This window comes from Carcharodon carcharias, chromosome 18 (genome assembly GCF_017639515.1).
Source record: "Carcharodon carcharias isolate sCarCar2 chromosome 18, sCarCar2.pri, whole genome shotgun sequence".
Lineage (NCBI taxonomy): Eukaryota > Metazoa > Chordata > Chondrichthyes > Lamniformes > Lamnidae > Carcharodon > Carcharodon carcharias.
In genome coordinates this window covers 42,494,840-42,518,915 of record NC_054484.1, presented here as the reverse complement: position 1 = coordinate 42,518,915, position 24,076 = coordinate 42,494,840, and the positions used below count along the sequence as shown (strand labels likewise).

The following is a 24,076-nucleotide window of genomic DNA, read 5'->3' as shown; positions in this document are numbered from 1 at the left end:
CTTCTTTGGTAAGGATGTAATCAGTGTCCACTTATTTACTTCATTTTTCCATTGATCCTAAGGTTCAGATTCAGAGAACATCCTTGGGAAATCATATCCTAACAATTTACACTTGGTTTCAGCCATTCTTCTCAAAGGTAACTCCAATTAAGTCTTCTGTAAAAAAAATCTTAGCTTCCAATCTTCACTGTAGGCAACCATCCTCTACTAACATGTCAAATGGATCCAAGCCATTTAGAGAAGTATGAAAGAGAATGCTTTTCCTGGAGTAGCTTTATTCACAGGTTGCAGCCTCACAGATCTCTCCCTCCTAACCACTTTCCCAGTATCCCAGTTGACTCACTTTATAGATTATCCCAATCCTTAATCAAATAATTCAAATCACCTGTGTATCTTTAACAACTTAATCAACAAGTCATTAACAGATTCAATCATCCTCACAACAACTTGTATTTACATAGCACTTGTAATGTAATAGAACATCTCCACCTCAACATCCTATAAACAAGGGAGTAGAAGACAGGCTTATGCAACCATTCTGTATTATTTAACCTATTAAACCCCAATTTCATTTTGGTGAATTAAATGATCAGTTTGTAAAATGATGTAAAATAGTTTTCAATTCTATATAATTGTTACTGGACCATAATATTTCTTTAAAGTCATACAGGTTTGTTTGCAAATATGAACCAGTTAAACCAGTTTCAAATGCCAATTTTACAACTATGAAATAGCACCAAGAACAAGATTGTTTTTAGTTGTTTCTGCAAATGAACATTGATATAAGAACCTAAAAAAAGAGTAGGCCATTCAGACCTTCAAGGCCACTCTGTCACCTTCTACTTCAACTCCATTATCCTGCACTATCCCCATATCCCTTGGTGTTTTTAATATGGAGAAATCTATCAATCTCAGTCTTGAACATACTTGACCGAGCCTCCACAGACCTCTCGGGCAGAGGATTCCAAAGGTTCACCATCCTCTGGCTGAAGAAATTCCTTCTCATCTCAGTCCTAAATGGCCTACACCTTATTCTGAGACCGTATCCCCTGGTTCTAGACCACTCCCGCACCTAGCCCCAGCCAAAGGAAACAATCTTCCTGCATCTACTCCATGAAGCCCTGTAAGAATTTTTTACGTTTGGATGAGATCTTATTCTTCTAAACTATAGAGAATAAAGGCCCAGTGTATTTCACCTTGCCTCATAGGACAACCCATTCACTCCAGGAATTAATTTGGTGAACCTTTGTTGCATTCCCTCTATGCAAGTATATTTTTCCTTAGATAAGAACAACAAAACTCTATACAATACTTCAGATGCAGTCTCACCAAGGCTCTATACAATTGTGATAAGACCTCTTCACTTGTACACTCAAATCCTCTTGCAATAAAGGCCAATATACTATTTGCCTTAATTGCTTGCAGTAGCCACATGTTGGGTGTCCTCCTGCATGAGTCACTGAAAGCCAAGTCTCTTTGAAGTTCAACAATTCCCAGCCCCTTACCATTTAAAATATACTGTATTTCTATTTTCCTACTGTTATGATCCCCACATGAGGTTGCCACTGGATGAGCCCGATCCTAGGGTGGAACCCAGCTTGATAATTCTTTAACAAAAACAAAAATAGCTGTAAAAACTCAGCAGGTCTGAAAGCATCTGCGGAGAGGAATAGAGTTAACATTTCGAGTCCGTATGACTCTTCATCAGAACCCTGAAGAGTCATACGGACTTGAAACATTAATTGTATTCCTCCCTACAGATGCTGTCAGACCTGCTGAGTTTTTCCAGCTATTTTTGTTTTTGTTTCAAATTTCCAGCATCCGCACTATTTCCTTTTATTTGATAATTATTTAATTTGTTTGTTTAGATACATGGAGAGGTGCTGCTGAACAGAGTCACAGAAGTCAGCTAATGAACTTCTAACAAAAGCATAAAACAATTATTAAACAAAAAAAGATGAACTATATTACAATACTCCTTCACTGACAACTGTAGCTTTACAGATATATACAGATTAGTAAGGATAACACAACTTACAAAAGCTCTCTGATACTCTGAACATTAGTGTAAGTACAGTCCATGTAAACCAAAAGGTAACCTGTGCTCAGGCACATACACTCTGACACCAAGGGCTGAATTTGGCCCGAATGGGAGTAAAATAGTGTGCGATGACGTCAGGCGAGTGTCCCAACGTTATTGCGCACTCTTGTAATATTTCATTAGGCAGGCGTGCACGCCAACAATTAAGCGGCCTTTTAAGGCCCTTAATTAATTAATTGATTTGAATTTTTCACTGCCCACCCAACTGTTCAGTTGGTGGCGGGCGAGAAAGCCAAGTGGCCTTTGCATTTTTGGTGAAACCTCATGCACCAGTGATTAAAAAAAACTTTTAAAACTTATATTTAACATGTCCCTGCTCATGTGGCAGAGTCACATGAAGGGACGTTTTTATTCTTTTTAGTATATCTTTATTTTTACAGTTCAAAACCTTCAGCTCCAAGGCAGCTCTGTGCCTCAGGAAGCTTTCATTAGGCGAACCTGTGCGCATGCGCGAACTTCAGCATTCGCGCCACTCCCGCTGCACTGTAGCATGCCTTTCACACTGGCTGTCCATTAATTGGCCAGCCAACATGAAATGTTGGGGGCCGTTCAAGGTCAGCAGTTGGCTTTGCAACTGCTCCCGGGCCCGCCCAACAAGGGCAAAATGCTGCCCCGAGTGACAGATGCCACCTCAGACAGATGCTATGGATCTCTCCTCAGCTCCCTCTAGACGCTTGTCACACCGTGAGCCAAGTGGTCTCACTGAAGTCCATCTTTCACACAAGGGTTTCCAATCTCCACTCTCCAAGAACTTGCTTTGGATCTTCTCCCAAACCAACGTTTTCTCTCAGATGACTTCCGCAAGGGTTCACCTCCAGTGTTTCGAGCTCTCCTTCTGATGTTCCTCTTCCCTGGGTCACCACATGCATTCAAGCTGTCTTCCATGCACTGTCTCACTGACTCAGCTGTCAACAATACACCACTGCTACACATGAAGAGTTACAGGCCTTCAGTTGTCTCTTTGGGTCTTCTGCCTTCGCAAGCCTTTATCTCTTTAAGCTTGAAGCTTTAAATTTGAAACTTGGAGCCTTTCTCTGCTCCTCACTCTTAGCTTCACTTAACAGGACCTTTTCCCAGGTTCCCATCATTCCTTTGACTAGAAGGACTTCTTGGGACACTCTCCTGTTCCACACCCCTGGATTTTCAGGTCTTTTTTTTAGTTTGGGACTATTTGTCCCCTTTGCACCAGTCTCTCCTGGCAGCTACTTTCAAAACTAACTGAACTCAAACAGCTTCCAAATCAAACTACTGTTTCTAGTTTGTGTTTGTGTCTGTGGGAGGGACCTGCCTTTCTGGACCTCTGTTGCTAGGCAACAGCCCAGTTTTTCTACTCGTTTGCTTAACTTAGCGGCAGTCGTAAAACTCTCATTAAAAATGCAGGCATCTTTTAAAGCAAAACTAAAACTTAATTTGACCTTTTTATAACACAAATCAAACTTAAATATTAAAGCTAAAACTCATTCCTAACACCCACAAATACAAATAAGTTAACTGTCTATTTCCTAACACTACCAAGTGGATAACTTCACATTTCTCTCCAAATTGTATTCCATCTGCCAAATTTTTTCTCACTCCCTTAGCCTCTCTAAATCCCCTTCCAGCGTCTTTGCATCCTCATCACAACTTCTACTTCCACCTAGTTTTATGTCATCTGCAAACTTGGAAATATTACATTTAATCCCCACATCCAAATCATTGATATAGATTGTGAATAGCTAAGGCCCAAGCACAGATCCTTGCAGTATTCCACAAGTCACAACTCTGGTTTTCTGTCTTTTAACCAGTTCTCAATCCATGCCAATATATTCCTCCCAATCCCATGTGGTCTAATTTTGTTTACTAACCTCTCGTGTGGGATCTTATCAAGAGCTTTCTGAAAAGCTAAATACACCACATCCACCAGTTCCCCCTTATTTACTCTGCGAGTTACATCCTCAAAAAACTCCAAGTTTGTCAAGCATGATTTCCCTTTCATAAATCCATGTTAATTCTGCCCAATCCTACCATTATTTTCTAAGTGTCCAGTTATCACATCCTTTATTACAGATTCTAGCATTTTCCCTACCAGTATGCCAGGCTAACAGGTCTGTAGTTCTGTTTCCTCTCTCCTTGCCTCCTTAAATAGCAGGGTTACATTTGCCACCTTCCAATCTATAGGAACCATTTCAGAGTCTACAGAACTTTGAAAAATGACCAATGCATCTATTATCTCTGCAGCCACCTCGTTCAACACTCTGGGGTGTAGATTATCAGGTCCAGCAGATTTACCAAATTTCAGTCCCATTAATTTCTCTAGTACTTTTAACACCTTCAGTTCCTCATTTATACTAGTCCCTTGATTCTCCATTATTTCTGGGAGGTTTTAGTGTTTTCCCCCATGAAGACAGACAGAAAATATCTGTTTAATTTCTTCTGTAATTTCCTAATTCTCTGGACTCTGCTTGTAATGACCCACATCTGTTTTTGCTAACCTTTTCCTTTTTATAAACTTAGAAACTTTTACAGTCCCCATTTTATGATTCTTGCCAGTTTACTCTCATATTCTATTTTCCCTTTCTTAAGCTCTCTCTTGGTCCTCCTTTGTAGAATTTTAAAATGTTCCCAATTCTCAGGCTTACCATTTTTTGGTCATTTTATACACCTCTTTTGACCTAATGCAGTCCTCTATTTCTCTCGTTAGTCACGGTTGGAATGTTTTCCTTGCTGGGTTTTTGTGCATTAAAGGGATATTTTTGTTGTAAACTGTGTGTTAGTTCTTTAAATGTTAGCCATTGCCTGTCTACCATCGTACCTTTTAATATAGTTTCCCAATATACCATAGCCAATTTGCCCTCATACCTTCATAGATTCCTTGGTTTAGATTTAAGACCCTAGTCTCTGATAGAATTTTACATTAAGCTTGAAAGTTCAATCATATTATGGTTACTCTTTCCTAACGAGTCCTTTACAACAAGATTAATTGACCCTTTTTCATTGCACATACTAGACCTAAAATAGCCCACTCCCTAATGTACTGCTCTGGAAAACCATCTTGCATACATTCCAAGAATTGGTCCCCCACAACATTACTACCCAGTTTACCCAGCCTGTATGTAGATAGAAATGCCCCAGGATTAGGATATTACCCTTGTTACATGCAGGCCTAATTTCGTGATTTATACTGTGATTTATATTACCACTGTTGTTTAATGGCCTATAAACAAATCCCACCAATGTTTTCTGCCTCTTGCTGTTTCTTAGTTCCACCCAAACTAATTTGACATTTTGATCTTTCTCTCACTATAGCACCAATGCCCTCTTCAATTAACAGAGCTACCCCACCACCTTTTCCCAGTTTCCTGTCCTTCCTGAATGTCTCATATCCTTGGATATTCAGGTCTCAGCTTTGGTTTCCTTGCAGCCACATTTCTGTAATGGCTTTCAAGTCATAAGAATTTCTATGCAAACTAACAATACATCCGTTTTATTGCGAATGCTGCAGACATTCGGATACAGAGCTCTCAATTCAGATTTTATTTTTAAAACTGTTTTTGTAAACTCTGGCCCTATCTGTCACACTCTTATGTTTGCAATCATTGTCCCTTCCTGCCATACTCTTATCATTAATGCTACCTTGATCTATTGCCTTGTCATTTCCTTTTAATCTACTCACTCCATCCCTACATGATCCCTTCCCCCTCTAATTAGTTTAAAGCCTTCTCTATCTCCCTAGTTGTATGACTGATTAGAACACTGGCCCCAGCACGGTTCAAGTGTAGACAGTCCCAAAGATAGAGCATCCACGTGGCACAGTACTGGTGCCAATGCCCCATAAATCAAAACCCATTTCTCCCACACCAATCTTTAAGCCATGCATTCACCTTTCTAATCTTATTTACCCTATGCCAATTTACACGTGACTCAGGTAATAATCCAGAAATCATTACCTTTGAGGTTTTGCTTTTTAATTTAGTGCCTAGCTCCTCATACTCTCTGTGCAGAACCTCTTTCCTAGTCTTACCTATTGCTATTATCTTTGGTATCTATATGGACCATGACCACTGAATCTTCCCACTCCAAGTTCCTCTCCAGTATTGAACAGATACACCAAAACCTGGCACCAGGCAGGCAACACAGCCCTCTAGACTGAAGCTCTCGATCGCAGAGAACAGTATTGATCACATTTATTTGATAAGTATTTACAAAATAGTAATATTTCATACTAGAAAAATGGTACAATATGAAGAGCAAAACCAGTCCATTGCTGGTCCAAGCAGAAATGCACTGCCGTAATTGCAAATGCAGGTGATTAATTTGCAGTGTCAAAATCAGCTAGTTTAGCCTGATTCTTTTTATTATTTGCAGTTGTGTGCGATTTTCACCCAATTATGAATCATAGTACACTATATATGCAAGCCTATTTAGATGCACCTCCTGCACCAAATCACAAGGTTGCATCCATTAGGATTATGAATGGGAATTCAGGCTTCATTCATGTATTTTATGCTTGAAGTGATGCGCAGGGTTGCAAGCTATTAGGATGACAACATTGTAATAGTAGAGTCTAAGATAGGGGCAGAAATGGGTGACACTAGAAGAGATGATCTTTGTGATGGAGAGCATATGAGGTCAGAATCTCAGCTCTAGGTCAAGTAAAATATAAGGTTTTGGACAGTATTGTTCAATCTGAAATGCTAGCCAGGGAGGATGATAGAATTTCTGGCTAGGGAGTGAGGTTTGTCGTGGGGACTAAAGGCAATGGCTTCAGTTTCCTAGTGTCTAATTAGAAGAAATTTCAATTAATCTAAGATAGTATGTTGGACAAGCAGTATAACTTGTGTAAGGAACCTATCATTTTATTTCTGTTGGACTGTAGACTAGAATTACAATGGCTGCAGTTTAAAGGACATGTCTACTGGAACAGGATGAGATATATATAATGTTGCAGTCCTGGAACAGAGTGTGTCATGAAAAACAGGATAGTGCCAGAAAGGAGCCCTGGACCATGGGAGCTGCCTGACAACAGCATTTTAATTGGCTCCTGACCAGGTGACCAGGGTTTTGTGTGACAATAACGCAGCAGAAACCTCCTGGCCTACAAAGAGAAAACATCTAAAATCTCTTTTCCTCGTATCTCTCCCCCTCTCTCTCTGTCTCTCTGAGGAAATCCTTGTAAAAAGGAAAAGGGGAAAACCACTGTTAGAGACATTGAAAAGCAAATTCTCAACCAGTGAACTAAATATTGAAAGTGCTGGAAGACCACCTCATGTCATCAACGAGAACCTAACGGAATTTGGATCAAAAGCAACTCATCGAATCCTGTACTCCAGATTGGTGCTATTGAACTGTTTTATCCCACCCTTAAAATCGATGCTTTGAGAGTCTTGTGTGTTGTCTGTGTGTGTCATGCGTGTGTATAGGGATTTAAGAAGGGGGTAGAGTTTAAGTTATAGTGTTAGAAGTTTGCAGTTCATATTTCTTTCTCTTGCTACTGGTTAACAACAGTCTGTTCAATGAACAGTTATTTACTTATTAACTTCACAAACCTGGTGCTCATATTCAGTTAACCTAAATTAAACAGTTAGGTAGAATTGGGGTAATCTGGTAAGTTTGGTCAAACTTTTCACATTTGTCATGGCTTAGGGAACAGTGGGGCTTGATATTACAGCATACTATCCCCAGTGAGATTTGGCACATCAGTTGTATCAATGGCAATGAAAATATCACAGCAGATTAATCCCTCCAATCCTTTCAAAGGCAGGCCAAGTTGAACACCAGGCAGGGTTTGCTTGGTTCAGTTTGTATGCATTTTCATTCCACAATAGGTCAAAATTAGAGAATATGGAGTTGTTTAACAAAGTAAGTTTATGATAAATACAAAAATAGGAATAAATTTATACTAACTCACTTCAATAATTTCTTTAATTAATGTAAAAATTCAAACTCCATCTGAACAGGAGAGAAGTTCCACATTTTCCACCCATTTTGCTGCCTCGAAAGATTTCTGGTGTCTGTGCTGATCCTTAAAATACCCCCCATCAAAAGACTCTAATCAATGTGTCAACACCAGAATGCTAAACATCTCCTGAATGACCAGACATTACTAACAGATCAGCGATTGTTTGGATTAGTGCCAAACAGCTGCCCATCCCACACTTCTCTTGTGTGTCTATGGAAGACTAACCCAGTAAGAGTTTGGTTGTGGAAACTACTTCAAGGGAAACACCTGCTCAAAATATGTCCAAATATCTTCCTGTGGAAATAATAGTAATCTCAAACTTTGACAACCTGCATTTCTGTTAATATATTACTGGCTACGCGCTTTCCATTGATTTTATATCACACTTATATTCTACTTTTGAAGATACAAAATGAAGCATCCCACTGTCAACTTCACCAATCTACATATCATGGTTCCTCTACTTCATTTGAAGTCTTACCACTTCGTGTTGGCTTCAAATCTTTATTCTGGATTCCAAAAAGAATCAACTCACATTTCTCTAGTGAACTGCATTTGCCACCCGCCAGCCCATCCAGCTAGCTTTTCAGTATCCCCGTGATCCTTCATAATCAAATGGTCTGTTAATTTGGTGTCACCAGCAAATTTATATATTGTTTCCTTATTTCTCAAGCCCAGATAATTTTTGTAATAAATGTAAAAGCAGCTCAAAAGCAGAATTTTAAATATCACTCACCATTTTTCCAGTCAAGTTCTCTTTGCCTCTATTGCTTTCTTTCCTTCAGCTATGCCTACATAGGCAGCCATATTTGTCTTAAGTCCATGCACCATAAATCTCTTACACAGTACCTTAGCAAATGCTTTTTGAAAATCCAAAAATCCCATCCACTGCATTTCCTTTATCTTTCATCTCTCATTTCAACACAGAATTCCATTCAATTGCTCAAGCATAACCTTTGCTTTAGAAATCAATGCTGAATAGCTATGATGAACAGTTTCTTCAAGTGGTTAGTAATTTAACTTCTGTATTTATAGACTCTAATAGTTTACCAAGAGTCCCATGGTTTTTTCACTTACCCTAGTCTTTTTTGAGAAGGGGCATCTCATATCCCACCCTCAAATCCTCTGGCATAATTTTCCTTTCATTACTTGAACTGTTCTCCTGTAAATTATTGCTATCATCCATCATTCTACATACACAGCAGTTTAAAACTTTTAACTACTGTTTGGACACATCTATTTATACATTAGAAAAAAGCCTTACATCAACACTGCAGAAAAAAAATGACGATCATACTTCAAGACATTTGCAAAGTGTTTGTGTTTGGTTCACATATGTTAAAATGGCCATTCTGATCCTCAAATAAACAAATCACAAACTTGCACAAAACCAAAAACCTTATTATTTCCAATTACCAAAACAGGAACAGTGAAAAGTGCTTTAAAAAAAAAGTTGATGACTCCAGTAGTATGGAATATTAGATTTTCTGAAATCCTTTGCTCATGGTCCAAGAGGCATAAAATTTTTGAATGTGAAACTGCTTGAATTTATACTTGAACGTGAAATCATTTACAAGAGCAACTGTTGAAAAGAATCCATAAATTAAGACAATTCAATAAAAAGTCACTAAGTGGAAGGGGGCATGTGGAGAATAAAAAATCCAGTAGATTTGATGGCCAAATGACTTGTTTCTATGCTGCTGCATTCTCTGATTCTTGCCAACAGGAATTTTTCTTTTCAAGTAAAATCTTTCCCTTGTTCAAATTCAATCATTATAGAATTGTCTTTTCATATTTATAATAGGCATCTCAACTTTACAGGAATGTAGTTGTCAATAGGTTTGGGCCCTCTCTCTACTGGCTGCACTTCAAAATATAAAACAGCAGAACTTGGGAGAAACTGCAGAGCTGACCCACAATAACGTCATCCACTTTTTCCTGTGGGTAATAATCCTGAGTTATCTGCACTCTGGATTTTAAACTGGAAAGCTCAGCGAACAGCAGAGACTAGCACCTAATACAGAAAGAGCCACACACATGCGGCAACATAAGGGCCGGACTTGTGTACACAGACTTCAAGTGCTGCCTGGTTGTCTGGCTTACAGGAAACATTGATCAGGTGGGCAGAAAAGCAGAAAATAGAATACAATCCAGAGAAATGTTAGGTAATACATTTGAGGATGACAAACAAGGCAAGGGAATACAGGATAAATGACAGGGTACAGAGAAGTGTGGAAAAAGAGGGACCTTGAAGTGCATACCCACAGATCTCTGAACACAGCAGGTAAGTAGATGAGGTTAATACAGCACATGGGATACTTTCCCTTATTAGCCGAGGCATCAAATGTAAGAGCAGGGAGGTTATGCTAAAACTGTTAAGCCACAGCTTGGGTATTTCATACTGTTCTGATTACTGCATTATAGAAAGTGTATAAAGGAGGTATATGAGGATGTTGCCAGGATTGGAGAATTTTAGCTATGAAGACTGGATAAGCTGAATTTGTTTTATTGGGAACAGGGGAAACAAAGGGGAGACTTAATTGAAGTGTATAAAATTAAGGAGCCTTAATGGGTAAGAAGGACACATTTATCTTAGCAGAGAGGGAACAACAGCCAGACAGCATAGATTTAATGTAATTAGAAGAGGATTAGAAGGGAGTTGAGAAGTTTTACCATCCAGAAATCATGTGGGGGTCTGGAACTCATTGCCCAAAAGGGTGGTAGAGGAAGAAACCATTGTATTTAAAAAAGAAATACTTGGAGATGCACCAGAAGCTTTGTACCTAGGAGGCTAAGAATCAAGAGCTGGAAAGTGAGATAGATTAAGCTGGATAGTACTTCACAGCCAACACAGGCATGACAGGCTGAATGGCCTCCTTCTGTGCTACAAATTTTCTATGTTTCAATGGGGGTTGAGACAGGGGCTTTAAAAAAGAATCAGAACACAGCTACCAAGAAGTCAAATTGCAGAAGGCTGCAGAACCATCATTGAGCAGTAGAACTGGATACAGAAAGATTGGGTTTTTAAGTGAAGTAGATAATTCACTTGAGTAGGCTAATGTTAGCATGCTTCTCCTTTTGTGACAATGCTCCAAACAGAAGTTGGATAGATACAATGTAATTCAATCTCATTGCATTTCACATTCTGTAAAGCAGCTGGCTGTTCAAGCAGACTGCCTCACCTAAGTGTTATAATAGCACTAAGATAAAAATAAAATACTGCAGATGCTGGAAATCTGAAACAGAAACACAAAATGCTGGAAAATCTCAGCAGGTCTAAGAGCATCTGTGGACAAAAAAAGTTAACATTTCAAGTCCTTATGACTTCTTCAGAGATAAAGAGAAATAAAATGTAATGACATTTATACTGTTTAAGATGGGGTGGAGCGGGTGAAGCTGGATAGAAGACCAGTGATAGATGGAGGCAAAGGAGAGATTGCCAAAGAGATCATGGTCAAAAGGACAAAGGGTTGTTAATGATAGTGATACTGGCTAAAGGAGGTGCTAGTGGTGGCTAGTGGTTTTTCCTCCAGCATTCGCATTTGCTTTTATCTTAGTGCTTAATTCACTGCCACTTCTCTTCCAGGAATGCCTAACTCGAAGAAGTACTGCTCTTCTCTCCGACAGAATTTCCATTTGTCTCTTCTGCCCTGTTCATCTTCATTGCTTTCCATTTCTCCTGGTGTTGGACAAGGTGTTTACCAAAACTCACTTTCACAGCCATATTTCCTTCCTCAGTGACTGTCTCCGCCTCCAACTCCCCCCACATGGATTCCAACTGAAGTTCCATCCCTCATGTTTCCAATCCACCCAGGATTACAGGTATCTCCGGGCCACACAATGCTTCTTGGACTGCTTTTCTCGTCACATCCTGAGATCCACACATATGAACACAATCGACTTCTCCCTCCAGCAGCACCGACTCACCCTACCTCAAAGATGTCCTTGCCCCCAGTTTCATTTTATTCTTCGCCTCATCCGACGCCTTAACAAGAAACTCTCTCTCCCTTTCAGGTGCTAAGGAATGCAAGCTCCAACAACTCATTGATACCAACACCCATCCAGGGCCATCCACTCCTTCCTGTCCCTATGACCCCACCCCATCTTCTAATCACAGCCCTTGCCCTGTATTCACCATACCCCCTGACTTTCCCCACTCTGATGCTAAACGATCAGTACTCAAAGGGCTCAGTTTCAAATCCTTACGCCCTCACTTCAATGAATTCTGGGCTCAGCACGATGCTGAACTCTTCTTCCGCCGTCTCCATTTCCGTGCTCACTTCTTTGGCCAGGAGTACCCCCCCCCGCCCCCCAGATCTACTGATCCTTTTACCTGCCTCCGGTATTCTCCCTCCACCTGGACCCCTCCCTCTGCATCTTTTCATTGAGAACTGTCACCGTGACATCAGCCATCTCAATTTCTCTGCTGCTCTCAACCACTCTAACTTGTCTCTTTCTGAACTTGTCGCACTCCGTTCTGTCAGGTTCAACCCTACCTTTGTCATCAAACCTGCCCACAAGGGTGGTGCTGTTGTCATCTGGCGCACTGACCTCTACCTCACAGAGGCTGAGCGCCAACTCGCAGACATGTCCTCCTACCTCTACCTGGACCATGACCCCACCACTGAACATCAAGCCATTGTTTCCAGGACTGTTACTAACCTTTTCTCTGCTGGAGATCTTCCCTCCACAGCTTCTAACCTCAGTCTCCCAGCCCTGGACAGCTTCTACCTCCTTCCCAAAATCCATAAACAGAACTGTCCTGGTAGACTGATCGTGCCTGCCTGTTCCTGCCCCACAGAACTCAATTCTTCCTAAAAACTCCATTCGCTCTCCCCTTATCCAGTCTCTTCCCAACGACATCAGTGATTCCTCTGATGCCCTAACGTCATATCAACAATTTCCAGTTCCTTGGTGGCAGCATGCTGGAGTTGGCAGAAATGGCAGAGGATGATCCTTTGAATGCGGAGGCTGGTGGGGTGAAAAGTGAGGACAAGGGGGACCCTATCATGATTCTGGGAGGGAGAGGAAGGTATGAGGGCAGAGGCATGGGAGATGGGTCGGACACGGTTGAGGGCCCCGTCAACCACAGTGGATGGGAAAGCTCGGTTAAGGAGGACATGTCAAAAGCACCATTTTGGAAAGTGGCATCATTGGAACAGAAGCAACGGAGGCAAAGCAACTGAAGCCCTAACCACCTCCTCTTCACCATGGATGTCCAATCCCTCTACACCTCCAACACTCACCAGGATGGTCTGAGAGCTCTTCGCTCCTTCCTTGAAGAGGCCCGAACAATCCCCATCCACCACCACTCTCATCCGCCTGGCTAAACTTGTTCTCTCACTGAACAATTTCTCCTTCAACTCCTCTCACTTTCTCCAAATAAAAGGTGCAACTATGGGAACCCGCATGGGCCCCAGTTACGCCTGTCTCTTCATGGGGTATAGTGAACAGTCCTTGTTCCAGTCTTACTCATGCCCCCTCCCACAACTCTTTTTTCGGTACATTGATGACTGTTTCGGTGCCACTTCATAATCCCATCTGGGCCTGGAAAAATTTATATATTTTGCTTCCAATTTCCACCCTTCCATCACCTTCAAATGGTTCATCTCTGAACTTCCCTTCCTCGACCTCTGTCTCAATTTCTGGTGATAGACTGTCCACCAATATTCACTACAAGCCCAACAACTCCCAAAGCTACCTCGACTACAGCTCCTCACACCCCGCTTCCTGTAAGGACTCCACCCCATTCTCTTAGTTCCTTCGCCTCCGTTGCACCTGTTCCGGTGATGCCACTTTCCAAAACAGTGCTGCTGACATCTCTTCCTTAACCGAAGTTTCCCATCCATTGTGGTTGACAGGACCTTCAACCATGTCTGAGCCGTCTCTCGGGCCTCTGCCCTCACACCTTCCTCTCCCTCCCAGAACCATGACAAAGTCCCCCCTGTCCTCACTTTTCACCCCACCAGCCTCCGCATTCAAAAGATCATCCTCCGCCATTTCCGCCAACTCCAGCATGATGCCACCACCAAGCACATCTTCCCTTCATCCCCGTCGGCATTCCGTAGGGACCGTTCCCTCCAGGACACCCTGGACCACTCCTCCATCACCCCAACACCTTGCCTCCCTCCCGCGGTACCTTCCCATGCAACTGTAGAAGGTGTAACACCTGTCCGTTCACCTCCTCCCTTCTCACCAGCCAAGGGCCCAAACATTCCTTTCAGGTGAAGCAGCGCTTCACTTGCACCTCTTTCAATTTAGTCTACTGCATTCGCTGCTCCCAATGTGGTCTCCTTTAAATTGGAGGCACCAAGCGCAGACTGGGTGACAGCTTCGGTCTGTCCGCAAGTATGACCCAGGCCTTCCTGTCACTTGCCATTTCAACACCCCATCCTGCTCTCATGCCCACATGTCCGTCCTTGGCCTGCTGCAATGTTCCAGTGAAGCCCAACACAAACTGGAGGAACAGTACCTCATCTTCCGATTAGGCAATTTACAGCCTTCTGGATTTAACATTGAGTTCAACAACTTTAGATTATGAACTCTCTCCTCCATCCTCACCCCCTTTATAACCCCTTTTTTCAATATTCATTCTCATTTCTTAATTTTTATTTAAATTCATTTTTATTCATGTTTTATCCTATTTTCAATATTTTTCCCACCACCATCCCCTCCCCCCTCCCATTAGGGTCATCTGTCACTTGTTCATGTTGTTCTTTCCAGAGTGCTTACCCTTGTCCTGCCATTATCACATTCTGCTCTCCGACCTTAATGCCACCAGTAACACCTTCTTTAGCTAGTATCACTATCATTAACACCCCATTGTTCTTTTGTCCATGACACCTCTCCTTTGCCTCCATCTATCACTGGCCTTCTATCCAGCTTCACCCATTCCACCTCCCCCCCCCCGCCCTTAAACAGTATAAATTTCATTACATTTTACTTCTCTTTAGCTCTGAAGAATTGTAAGGATTTGAAATATTAACTCTGTTTTTTCTCTCCACAGATGCTGTTAGATCTGCTGAGTTTTTGCAGCATTTTCTGTTTTTGTTTTAGTGTTCTAACAGTCTGCCTTAGGACAGGTCAAAGGAATGCACATGCCCAGGACAAGAAATTCTGCTCCAAATCATAAGCAGTTTCACTGTTCCACTCCTGGGTCCTGCCACCACATAATTTGATTCAAAGCAGCTTCCATAAAAAGTAGGCACTCAGACTACTGAGCAACTGAGACTACTGTACAGCACCTGTAACATTATCTAAGGAAATCAAAAATTTGTGACAATCAGGTGTAAAGATTTCATGTGCTTTTATATTGAAATTTATTGTATGTAAGCAAATGTAGTCTTCATTCTGAAGATGGCAAAATGCACAAACATTATCAATTAATCTATTTGGTTGATACATTTCAAGATGTTGTTCAGAGAAATGTGGGCCAGTGCACTTTAAGAACTTTCTACATAGTTCCATATATATTTCTATAGGAATAGTGTGATAGAATTATTAAGATTCACTGGTACAGGTGGATAAGGTCCCAACTCCCCATGTTCTCCGAAGAACAGCGCCTCCAATAATGCAACAGTATTTCATTATATTGGAATGGCAGCCTAGAATGCCAGTAACTAATTCAAGCTGACAATGGGTCCAAGATAGCTATTTCTGTTAAGTTCATTAAGTATACTGTAATATTGCCATGTTAAAATAAATACTGTTCCTCCTGTGTACCAAAGTATATTTGTCTTAACGTAACATTAGAAAAATGGATCAATATTATGTTAACCCCCAAATAAAAAGGTTTTCAAATCTTCGAATATTGAGGATTTGGGTAAGAGTTAAGCTTTGCTTGCACCTGTAAAAGTGAATAGCAAAGCTTGATTGAACTGTTAATTAGAGTGGTTGAAATGTTAGTGGTTAAGTTACTGGACTATTGCCAGTCACCCAGATCCCATGAATGAATAAAAGAAATATACACACAAAAGTACCTTTTCTCCACTGGAGTAAAAGAAGTATCGTAATCGAACGATATTACAATGATCCAGTTTTCGCATTATCTGCAGCTCACGATTCTGTGGGAAGAAAAGAAATCAGAAACTATTTATCTATATATCAAACAGCATCTAATCATGATTGACAGCTATACACCAGGGCAAGACTCCTGACAACAACTCTACTTAAAATATGGCCAGATTGAAGTCACAGAAGGTGTCCTCTCCTACTTAACTTGCTCCAAACAATTACTTATCACTGACAGGTTGCCTTTACATGGAAGCAGACACCATGCAGAAATAGGTGGCCAAAACCTAGGTCAAAAAGGTAAATTTAGTGGCTTTCAAAAGGAGTAGGAAGAAGCAGTCCACTTGCAAGGGATTTTGAGAAATTAAGGCCACAGGACTATAGGTTCTGGCACAACAAGAAAGAAATGCAGTGCTTGCACAATAGACTGGAGTCCAAGATTTCAAGACAGTTGTGGGGGAAGGGACTAAGTCTAGAGGAGGTTGCAGAGATAGGATGATGCAAGGCCATGGGCAGATTTGAAAATGACAAATTTAAATTTAATATGTTTTGGGAGCAGGTAGCCAGTGTAGGTTAGTCAATATAGGAGTGAAGTGTGACCAGGGCTCTATGCAGGACAAGATACAGGCAGCTGCATTTTGGAAAAATTGGAAGTTGGGAGGCTATGAAGGAGACCATTGGGGTAGAGTCCAGAGTTGACTATATCATGGGCAAGGTTTTCAGCAGGGATGGACTGAGACAGGTGGAAGCAAAACATTTAGACATTATATATTGCACTTGGATTCAGTGCCACAAGCAGTCTTCATGTCTGCCAAGCTCCAGAGTGCTTCTTTGCCTGCTCAATTTCTAAGTAAACTACAGTGTGGCCCAAGGATCAAACTGAACTTTCTTGGCATGGTACTTCAGAGTACTGTAATGCATCATGGACTACCATTCTCCTCTTAATGTGCTCTCATCAGACCAAAACTCAGACAATAAATCAATTGACAATTTGGTCAAAAGACAGATAGTGAATGGCAATCAGTGACATACAATGGGATTAATTTTCTCCCCACCTCCATTCTCCTCACAATTTCAAAATAATGCTTCCCTCAAGTTTCCTTTCAAATAGGAAAGAAGCTTTGAGATAATGGAAGAAAAAAACATTGTCGTAGAGTGGGTAATAGCTATCAAAAAATTAAATAAGAACACAAGGAAAAACAGTAAGGGTCAACATCCTGAAAATTGAAATCAGAATTTGATGGTATATATAGAAATGAACAAAACATTCAGAATGTTTTAAAGAGAATTATTAGAGAGATTGTTAGGATGAGAGAGATTATTAACTATAGCTGGATGTAATATAGTAACAACAATAGTGCCTTGCCTTACATGTTTAAATAGGGCTAAGAACTTAATATTTGCAGAAAAGACAGGTTGGGGTAAAAAAAAAAATGCGAGTTGACTTATTAGTCAAGGATTCTATATCACCATGCTAGAACACAATATGTTCTTCACTCTCTAAATTGTCACACTGCTTGCCCCGCATGCAATACAGGATGAGCAGAAATTTCCTCCAACTAAATACTGGGTCTGAAGCCAATATCTTCAGTCCCTGTCACAAACTCTGTTCCCTTGCCAGGAACTCTTTACCTCTCCTTGACAACCATCTGATACTGAACCATTTTTGTTCACAACCTTGGTGGCATATTTGATCCCAAGATGAGTTTCTGACCACATACCTGCACCATCGACAAGGCCTCCCTACTAACACCTGGGAGCATCATCACGCAAACCCACATCTGCCTCAGCTGACCATGACTGAAACTCTCATCCACACCTTGGCCACTTCTAGACTTGACTGTTGGCTAATCTCTCAATTTCCACCTTCTATAAATGTGTCATCCAAAACTTTGCTGCCCATGTGCTAACTCAAACCCAGTCCTGTTCACCCATCAGCCCTTTGCTCAACAATCTACTCCCAGCCCAGCAAGTTCTTCATTTTAAAATTTGCACTCTTGTTTTCCAATCCCACCATGGCCTCACCCCTCCCCATCTTTGTGACCTTCTCCAGCCTTACCAAGGCTCTAAAATCTCTGCACTCCCCGAACTCTGGCCTCTTGCACATCCCCTATTTGAAACCATTCCACCATTGGTTGTCATGTTTTCAGTTTGCCTAGGTCCCATGTTCTGTAATCCCCCACACGCCCCCCCATCCCACCCTTTGACTCTCCTCAGAATCCAACTTTTGACCAACATTTGGTTGTGGCCTAATATCACCTTGTGTAGCTCAGTGTCAAATTTTGATAACACTCCTCTGAAACGTCTTAGGATATTTTACTAAGTTAACAGCGCAGCATTAATGTACGTCTTCGTCATTGCCTTAGGAAGTTAAAAGACAGAATTCATATCCATACAATTTAGAGACAGGAAATGAAGTGTTACAATTCTTAGCAAGCATTACTGGCCATCATACAGTGGTGGTAAGATAGAGGTGAAGGCAGCTGAGAGAGCGGTGCAAAAACAGCAGGGGAGTAATATAGGATAACTTTAACTATCTCAAGATAACCGAATAAAGTTCATGCTTAGAGTCAAAGTGGAAAACATTTAGGCTGTTTTTGCTTCCTAGATCAGCATTCCTCTAATCCAACAAGGAAAACACTTGATTTGGTTCTGTGAAATGAAGTAGGGCAAACTTTGATGAGACTAAGTCAACAATTGGGAAATAGTGTCCACATTAAATATTCAGTGAAAGCACAGGAAAGGATATGAGTCAAAGATAAGTGTGATGGATTAGAAAAAGGCAAAGTTCAGTAGATAAGAAGGGATCTGTCCCAAATTAACTGGGGGAAAATAGCAAATAGGTTTATGGATCAGCGATGGGAAACCTTCAAAATTGGATCATGACCACAGCACAAAATATATTCCTATACAGGCAAAAACACAAAATATATTATATAGGCAGAAGGGAGGTTTACCAAAAGAACAGAGCTCTTGGGGTAAATAAAGAGCTTAAAAATAAAAGATTGTAATGGAGGCAAAAGATAAAAATCACAGAAAAGGAAACCATGAATCAAGTGTGGTAGGGAACGTGAAAAAGGCCAGCAGGTATTATATAATGGAAATATTAAGAATTTTTATAAGCATCTAAAAAGTAAAAGAATAGTCAAGAGGGCAGGACCACTGAGGGATAAAGGAGTTATCTAGTTACAAAGGACAAAGGTATGGTTCAGATCCTAAAATAAATACTGTGCAACAAATTTTATAAATGACAGTGTGAATGTAGTTTACTAAAAAAGTTAGAAAAGGAATAGGTTCTGACAACCTAACTCCATGCATTCTAGACTATTGCAAGAAGTCAGAGAATAGCAAAAGCTCTAACCATGATTTTTCATTTCTCTTTAAACATGCAAATCATGTTATGGGACTAGAACAAACAATGCAATACCTGTGCTCAAGAAGAGAATGCAGCCAATATAACCCATAGGGGTTTCCAGGTGGTGTTCAATAAGGTATCTAAAGTCCCACAGAAAAATTTGTATGAATGGTATAAAAGGAAATGCAGCAGTGTGAACAGAAACTTAGTTGATAAACAGAAACAAAGTTGGGATTAACAAGCGTTACTCAAATTGGAGAAAGATTGAAAGTGGCATACCTCCAGGGCTCAGGTATTGGGTCTATTTTCGTTTGCGACATAGAGGTGATAATTTAGTCTTGGGTATAGGCTGCACTCTTAAAATTTACTAATGAAACAGAAGAGGAACTTTTGGCAAACTGTAATAAATCTACTCTAGGGTGACAAAAAAAAACTCTAAAACGTGCCTGGGTGACAAATGCAATTTACTTTTGCTAAGTATACTTTGGAGGAAAACAAGCAGTGGGAGTATACACTCAATGGAAAGACACTAAGGGTGTGGGTGAAAAAGGCTGAGGAGTTCAAATACACAATTTATTTAACGTCGAGGGCAGGTAGATAAAGACGACAACTGCATGTGTGTTTTATAAAAGTAAAGAAATAATGATAATTATGTATAAAGTGTTGGTTAGGCACAGTAAAAAAGAAAGTGCCTTGCAAGTTTTGGGTGCCTCATTAAGCAAAGACATTGGTGGTAGAGGCTGCAGGGAAGGAAATGGTGCCTAAGTAAGCTTGGCGAGTTGTTGCCATGCATCCTAGTGTAGACTGCAACCACAGTGCATTGACAATGGAGGAACCGGCCGGAGGAACCGGCCGGAGGAACCGGCCGGAGGAACCGGCCGGAGGAACCGGCCGGAGGAACCGGCCGGAGGAACCGGCCGGAGGAACCGGCCGGAGGAACCGGCCGGAGGAACCGGCCGGAGGAACCGGCCGGAGGAACCGGCCGGAGGAACCGGCCGGAGGAACCGGCCGGAGGAACCGGCCGGAGGAACCGGCCGGAGGAACCGGCCGGAGGAACCGGCCGGAGGAACCGGCCGGAGGAACCGGCCGGAGGAACCGGCCGGAGGAACCGGCCGGAGGAACCGGCCGGAGGAACCGGCCGGAGGAACCGGCCGGAGGAACCGGCCGGAGGAACCGGCCGGAGGAACCGGCCGGAGGAACCGGCCGGAGGAACCGGCCGGAGGAACCGGCCGGAGGAACCGGCCGGAGGAACCGGCCGGAGGAACCGGCCGGAGGAACCGGCCGGAGGAACCGGCCGGAGGAACCGGCCGGAGGAACCGGCTGGAGGAACCGGCTGGAGGAACCGGCTGGAGGAACCGGCTGGAGGAGAGGCCGGTACCTCCTTCAAAGGGAAAATTTGATAAATATCTGGAGCAGAGGAAGATACATGGCTAAGGGGAGATTGTGAGGGAGAGAGGTGTGTTTTGGATCACTCCAGGAATGATGGGCTGAATAGCCTCTTTCTATGTTGTAAGATTCTATGGCTCAACTGACACCGAATCTTCAAAGTAGGTGTTCACTTAGGTGGGGAGTTGCAATCAGTCGGATTAACCTGTGCCTTTTATCACCTAAAAACCTTAGCTGGTCTCAGTCAGCCATTGTTAAACTCCCAATTGGAGGAATTAGGCCAGAGTTCTCAAAGTCTGTAACCAAACTACTGACCTTGAGCCCCCACCCTTTAAGAGAACTGAAATGCCACCAGTGAAAACCCTACAGCTTTCCCTTCTTTCCCCCTTCCAACTTTGGATCAGCGACAGAAGTCTTACCAGTTCAACACCCTTTTAGGGCAGAAGATCTAATCCTTAGACCTCTTAAGGCTGAGCCATTATTCTGAGTCAATTAGAATCTAAAACAGTATAGAACTTCCAACACTAAATTAACATTTGAAATTATCAAAGGAAAGTTACAGAATTTCAACCACTCATTTATACAATTAATTGCGACTATGTTTTGAAGTTCATGACTTGAGACAGGGTTTTGATGCAGCTGATCAATATAGTGAAAATTGGAGTAGTTAACAGGTAAACACCAAAAGTGAATTTTCAGTTATAAAAAGCTTTCCACATTTGCTTTTTTTTTTAATGGCAGTCTAAATAAATAATTTTTAGATGCTTGATCTTAAATTTATTTGTCCGGTTAATCAATTTCTTAGGAGAGGGCTGCCTACCATTACTCCCTCAATCACATGATGAGAAGGAAAGACTGCTGTGTAAAGCATTTAATTTTGTTTTGAAAGAATCCACTTATTGCAGAACCCATGTGCCTAAAAATAATTAGGGCAATATTTTACTATTCCTGTGCAAACAGTCTAAGGGAGTAAGTTCTGGCAGGAAGAGACATTTATATACATCTGTATGTGGTTCTTCCAGCAATTAGAATGATTTCAACTAAGTTTTGGAATGGTTTTAAAGAACTACTGCAATTAAAATCTATGCACTGCGCCCATTCACCATAGATGAGAATGCTACTGCACACAGCAGTTTCAACAGGTTGAGGAATATCAGCACCGACCTCAACTCAGGCTTAAGTACCAGTCTCCAGGAAACTTGGCAGAATAGGACTGAAAATTATACATCCAGTATCAAAAGTCTACTGCTCCTGTGCGAGTATTCAACTGATATACAGCAAGCAATATATATGCTTTAGTGAAACAACCAGTATATATGGCATCTTAAAAATACAAGTTTGCAAGATGCCTCTTTTAATGATAAGGCTCTCGGTGGCCAACAATTCCAATACATTTTACAAGTACATACCACATACTGTTACTGCTCAATGTAGGCATGTCAAAATTTATAAAATGAAAGGTTTTATTTAACAAAGTTTTAATTTTCTAAGTATTTAGTTTAGTGGGAAATCTAGTTGAGAGGAGGGATCAAATTTTGACACTTGCTATAACTTAGAGGACATGAGTTAAATGTGACAAGATACTATGAATGCAAATCATTAAAGTGTTTGAATTTGGTAACATTGCATGATGAAGGACTTCAACTTGATTTTAAGCCGAAATACTTTGGCAGATTAAAAAAATAACAAGTACAGATACGATGCACAGCTTAAGGTAATGAAAGCTACAATCTGAGCAGACAAAGGATAGTAGAAAAGAAAGTTAGTTATTTTGCATCAGCATTTACTCCTGTGTCCCATGTGGAGTTACAATTAAAAAGTATTTTGAAAGATGACATGATGTGTGGCAATATTTGAATATATAAAGTACCTTTAACGTAGTAAAGCATTCAGGGTGCTTCACTAGAAATAAATCAAGGGGGAAAACTTATTGGATTTAGTATGTTAAAAAAATGGTAATGGAGTAAATAATGGAACTTAAACTAAAGGAACTTAAAAATGAAGAAAATCTCTAGTGCCTGAAGGTTTCCATTTAAAGGTTTTAAAGGGTAAGGAAATTACAGATGTCATAATCTTCCAAAATTCTTACTTTTGAAATTATCATTGCAGTGGGAAATTGCATATAAGTAAATGAGAGAAACCAGGTAACTGCAGACCTGTCAGTCTAATACCAGTTGTGCGAAACTTACTACAATCTGGAATTATGTAGGGTGATGTCAGACGATGTGTGAAGAGCAAGCCATGTCTAACTAGTTTAATTTCTTGTGGGAATTCGTTAACATAATAGGTAAAGAAGTGACTATGGATGTTATCTATATGGACACCCAGAAGGCATTTGATTAGGCTTGTAACTAAAGAAGTGTATGGAATTGAAGACAACTTTGTAACATGGTCTGGAAATTGGATGGAAGAAAGGATAAAAGATGTGTACTGACAATTGGCACAATGTGATAAATTCTCAGAGATCTGTACGGGGGCCTTAGCTTTTCACCATGTATACTAATAGCTTGGATGAAGGACTGAAAAGTTGGGAGCCCAAGTTTACAGTTGACACTGCAGATGGGAGGAGGTAGTTACAAAGGGATACAGATTAAGTGGGGCAAATTATGTTCAATGTGGGGAAAAGTACAAGGTACAGCATTTAGATTGAAGATACAAAAATCAGTGTATTTTCTAAATAGACAGAAACTAGAAGTTTCAGGGAAACAAAAATTATTTCCAAGAGATGAGAATGAATTCCCTTATCAGGACAGAATTTGATAATATAGTATCAAGGAGCAAGAGTATTAAGTCAATAGTAATTTGGGGAAACTCTGGTGGGTTGGAGTAATTCCTAGCACAAAGGTCATCACTGCAGGAGTTTCACTGGACAGTGTCCTTGGCCCAACCATCGTCAGCTGTTTCTTCAATGACCTCTCCTCTGTCCTAAGGTCAGAAGTGGGAATGTTTGCTGATGATTGTAGCTCACCACCAGCTTCTCAAAAGCAATTAGGGATGGCCAATAAATGCAACATCTATATCCCATGAATGAATAAGTCAGTCCATATACACAATCACTCAAAGCTAGTAGCTGGATACAAAGATCAATTAGAAAGGTGAATAGAATATTAGCCTTTATCTTATGGGGAAGTTATGCCTACCCCATCTGAAGTGCAGTGTTCAGTTCTAGGCACCACATTCCAGTAAGGATACATTAACTTTGGAGGAGATACAACGCATATTCACCAGAATGATATGAGGGCTTCAAATTAGGAGAACAGGTTACATAAATTTGGCATTTATTCTG

The 24,076-nt window shown here is 41.0% G+C and overlaps 1 protein-coding gene across 1 annotated transcript in view; it reads right to left on the bottom strand.

Moving 5' to 3' along the window:
- gsk3ba (glycogen synthase kinase 3 beta, genome duplicate a) overlaps positions 1-24,076 on the bottom strand; it is a 181,168-nt gene that overhangs the window by 91,540 nt on the left and 65,552 nt on the right. The window contains exon 3 of the mRNA XM_041211303.1: positions 16,019-16,102. Coding sequence (XP_041067237.1) covers positions 16,019-16,102 — 84 coding nt within the window. The remainder of the gene's footprint in view (positions 1-16,018; positions 16,103-24,076) is intronic.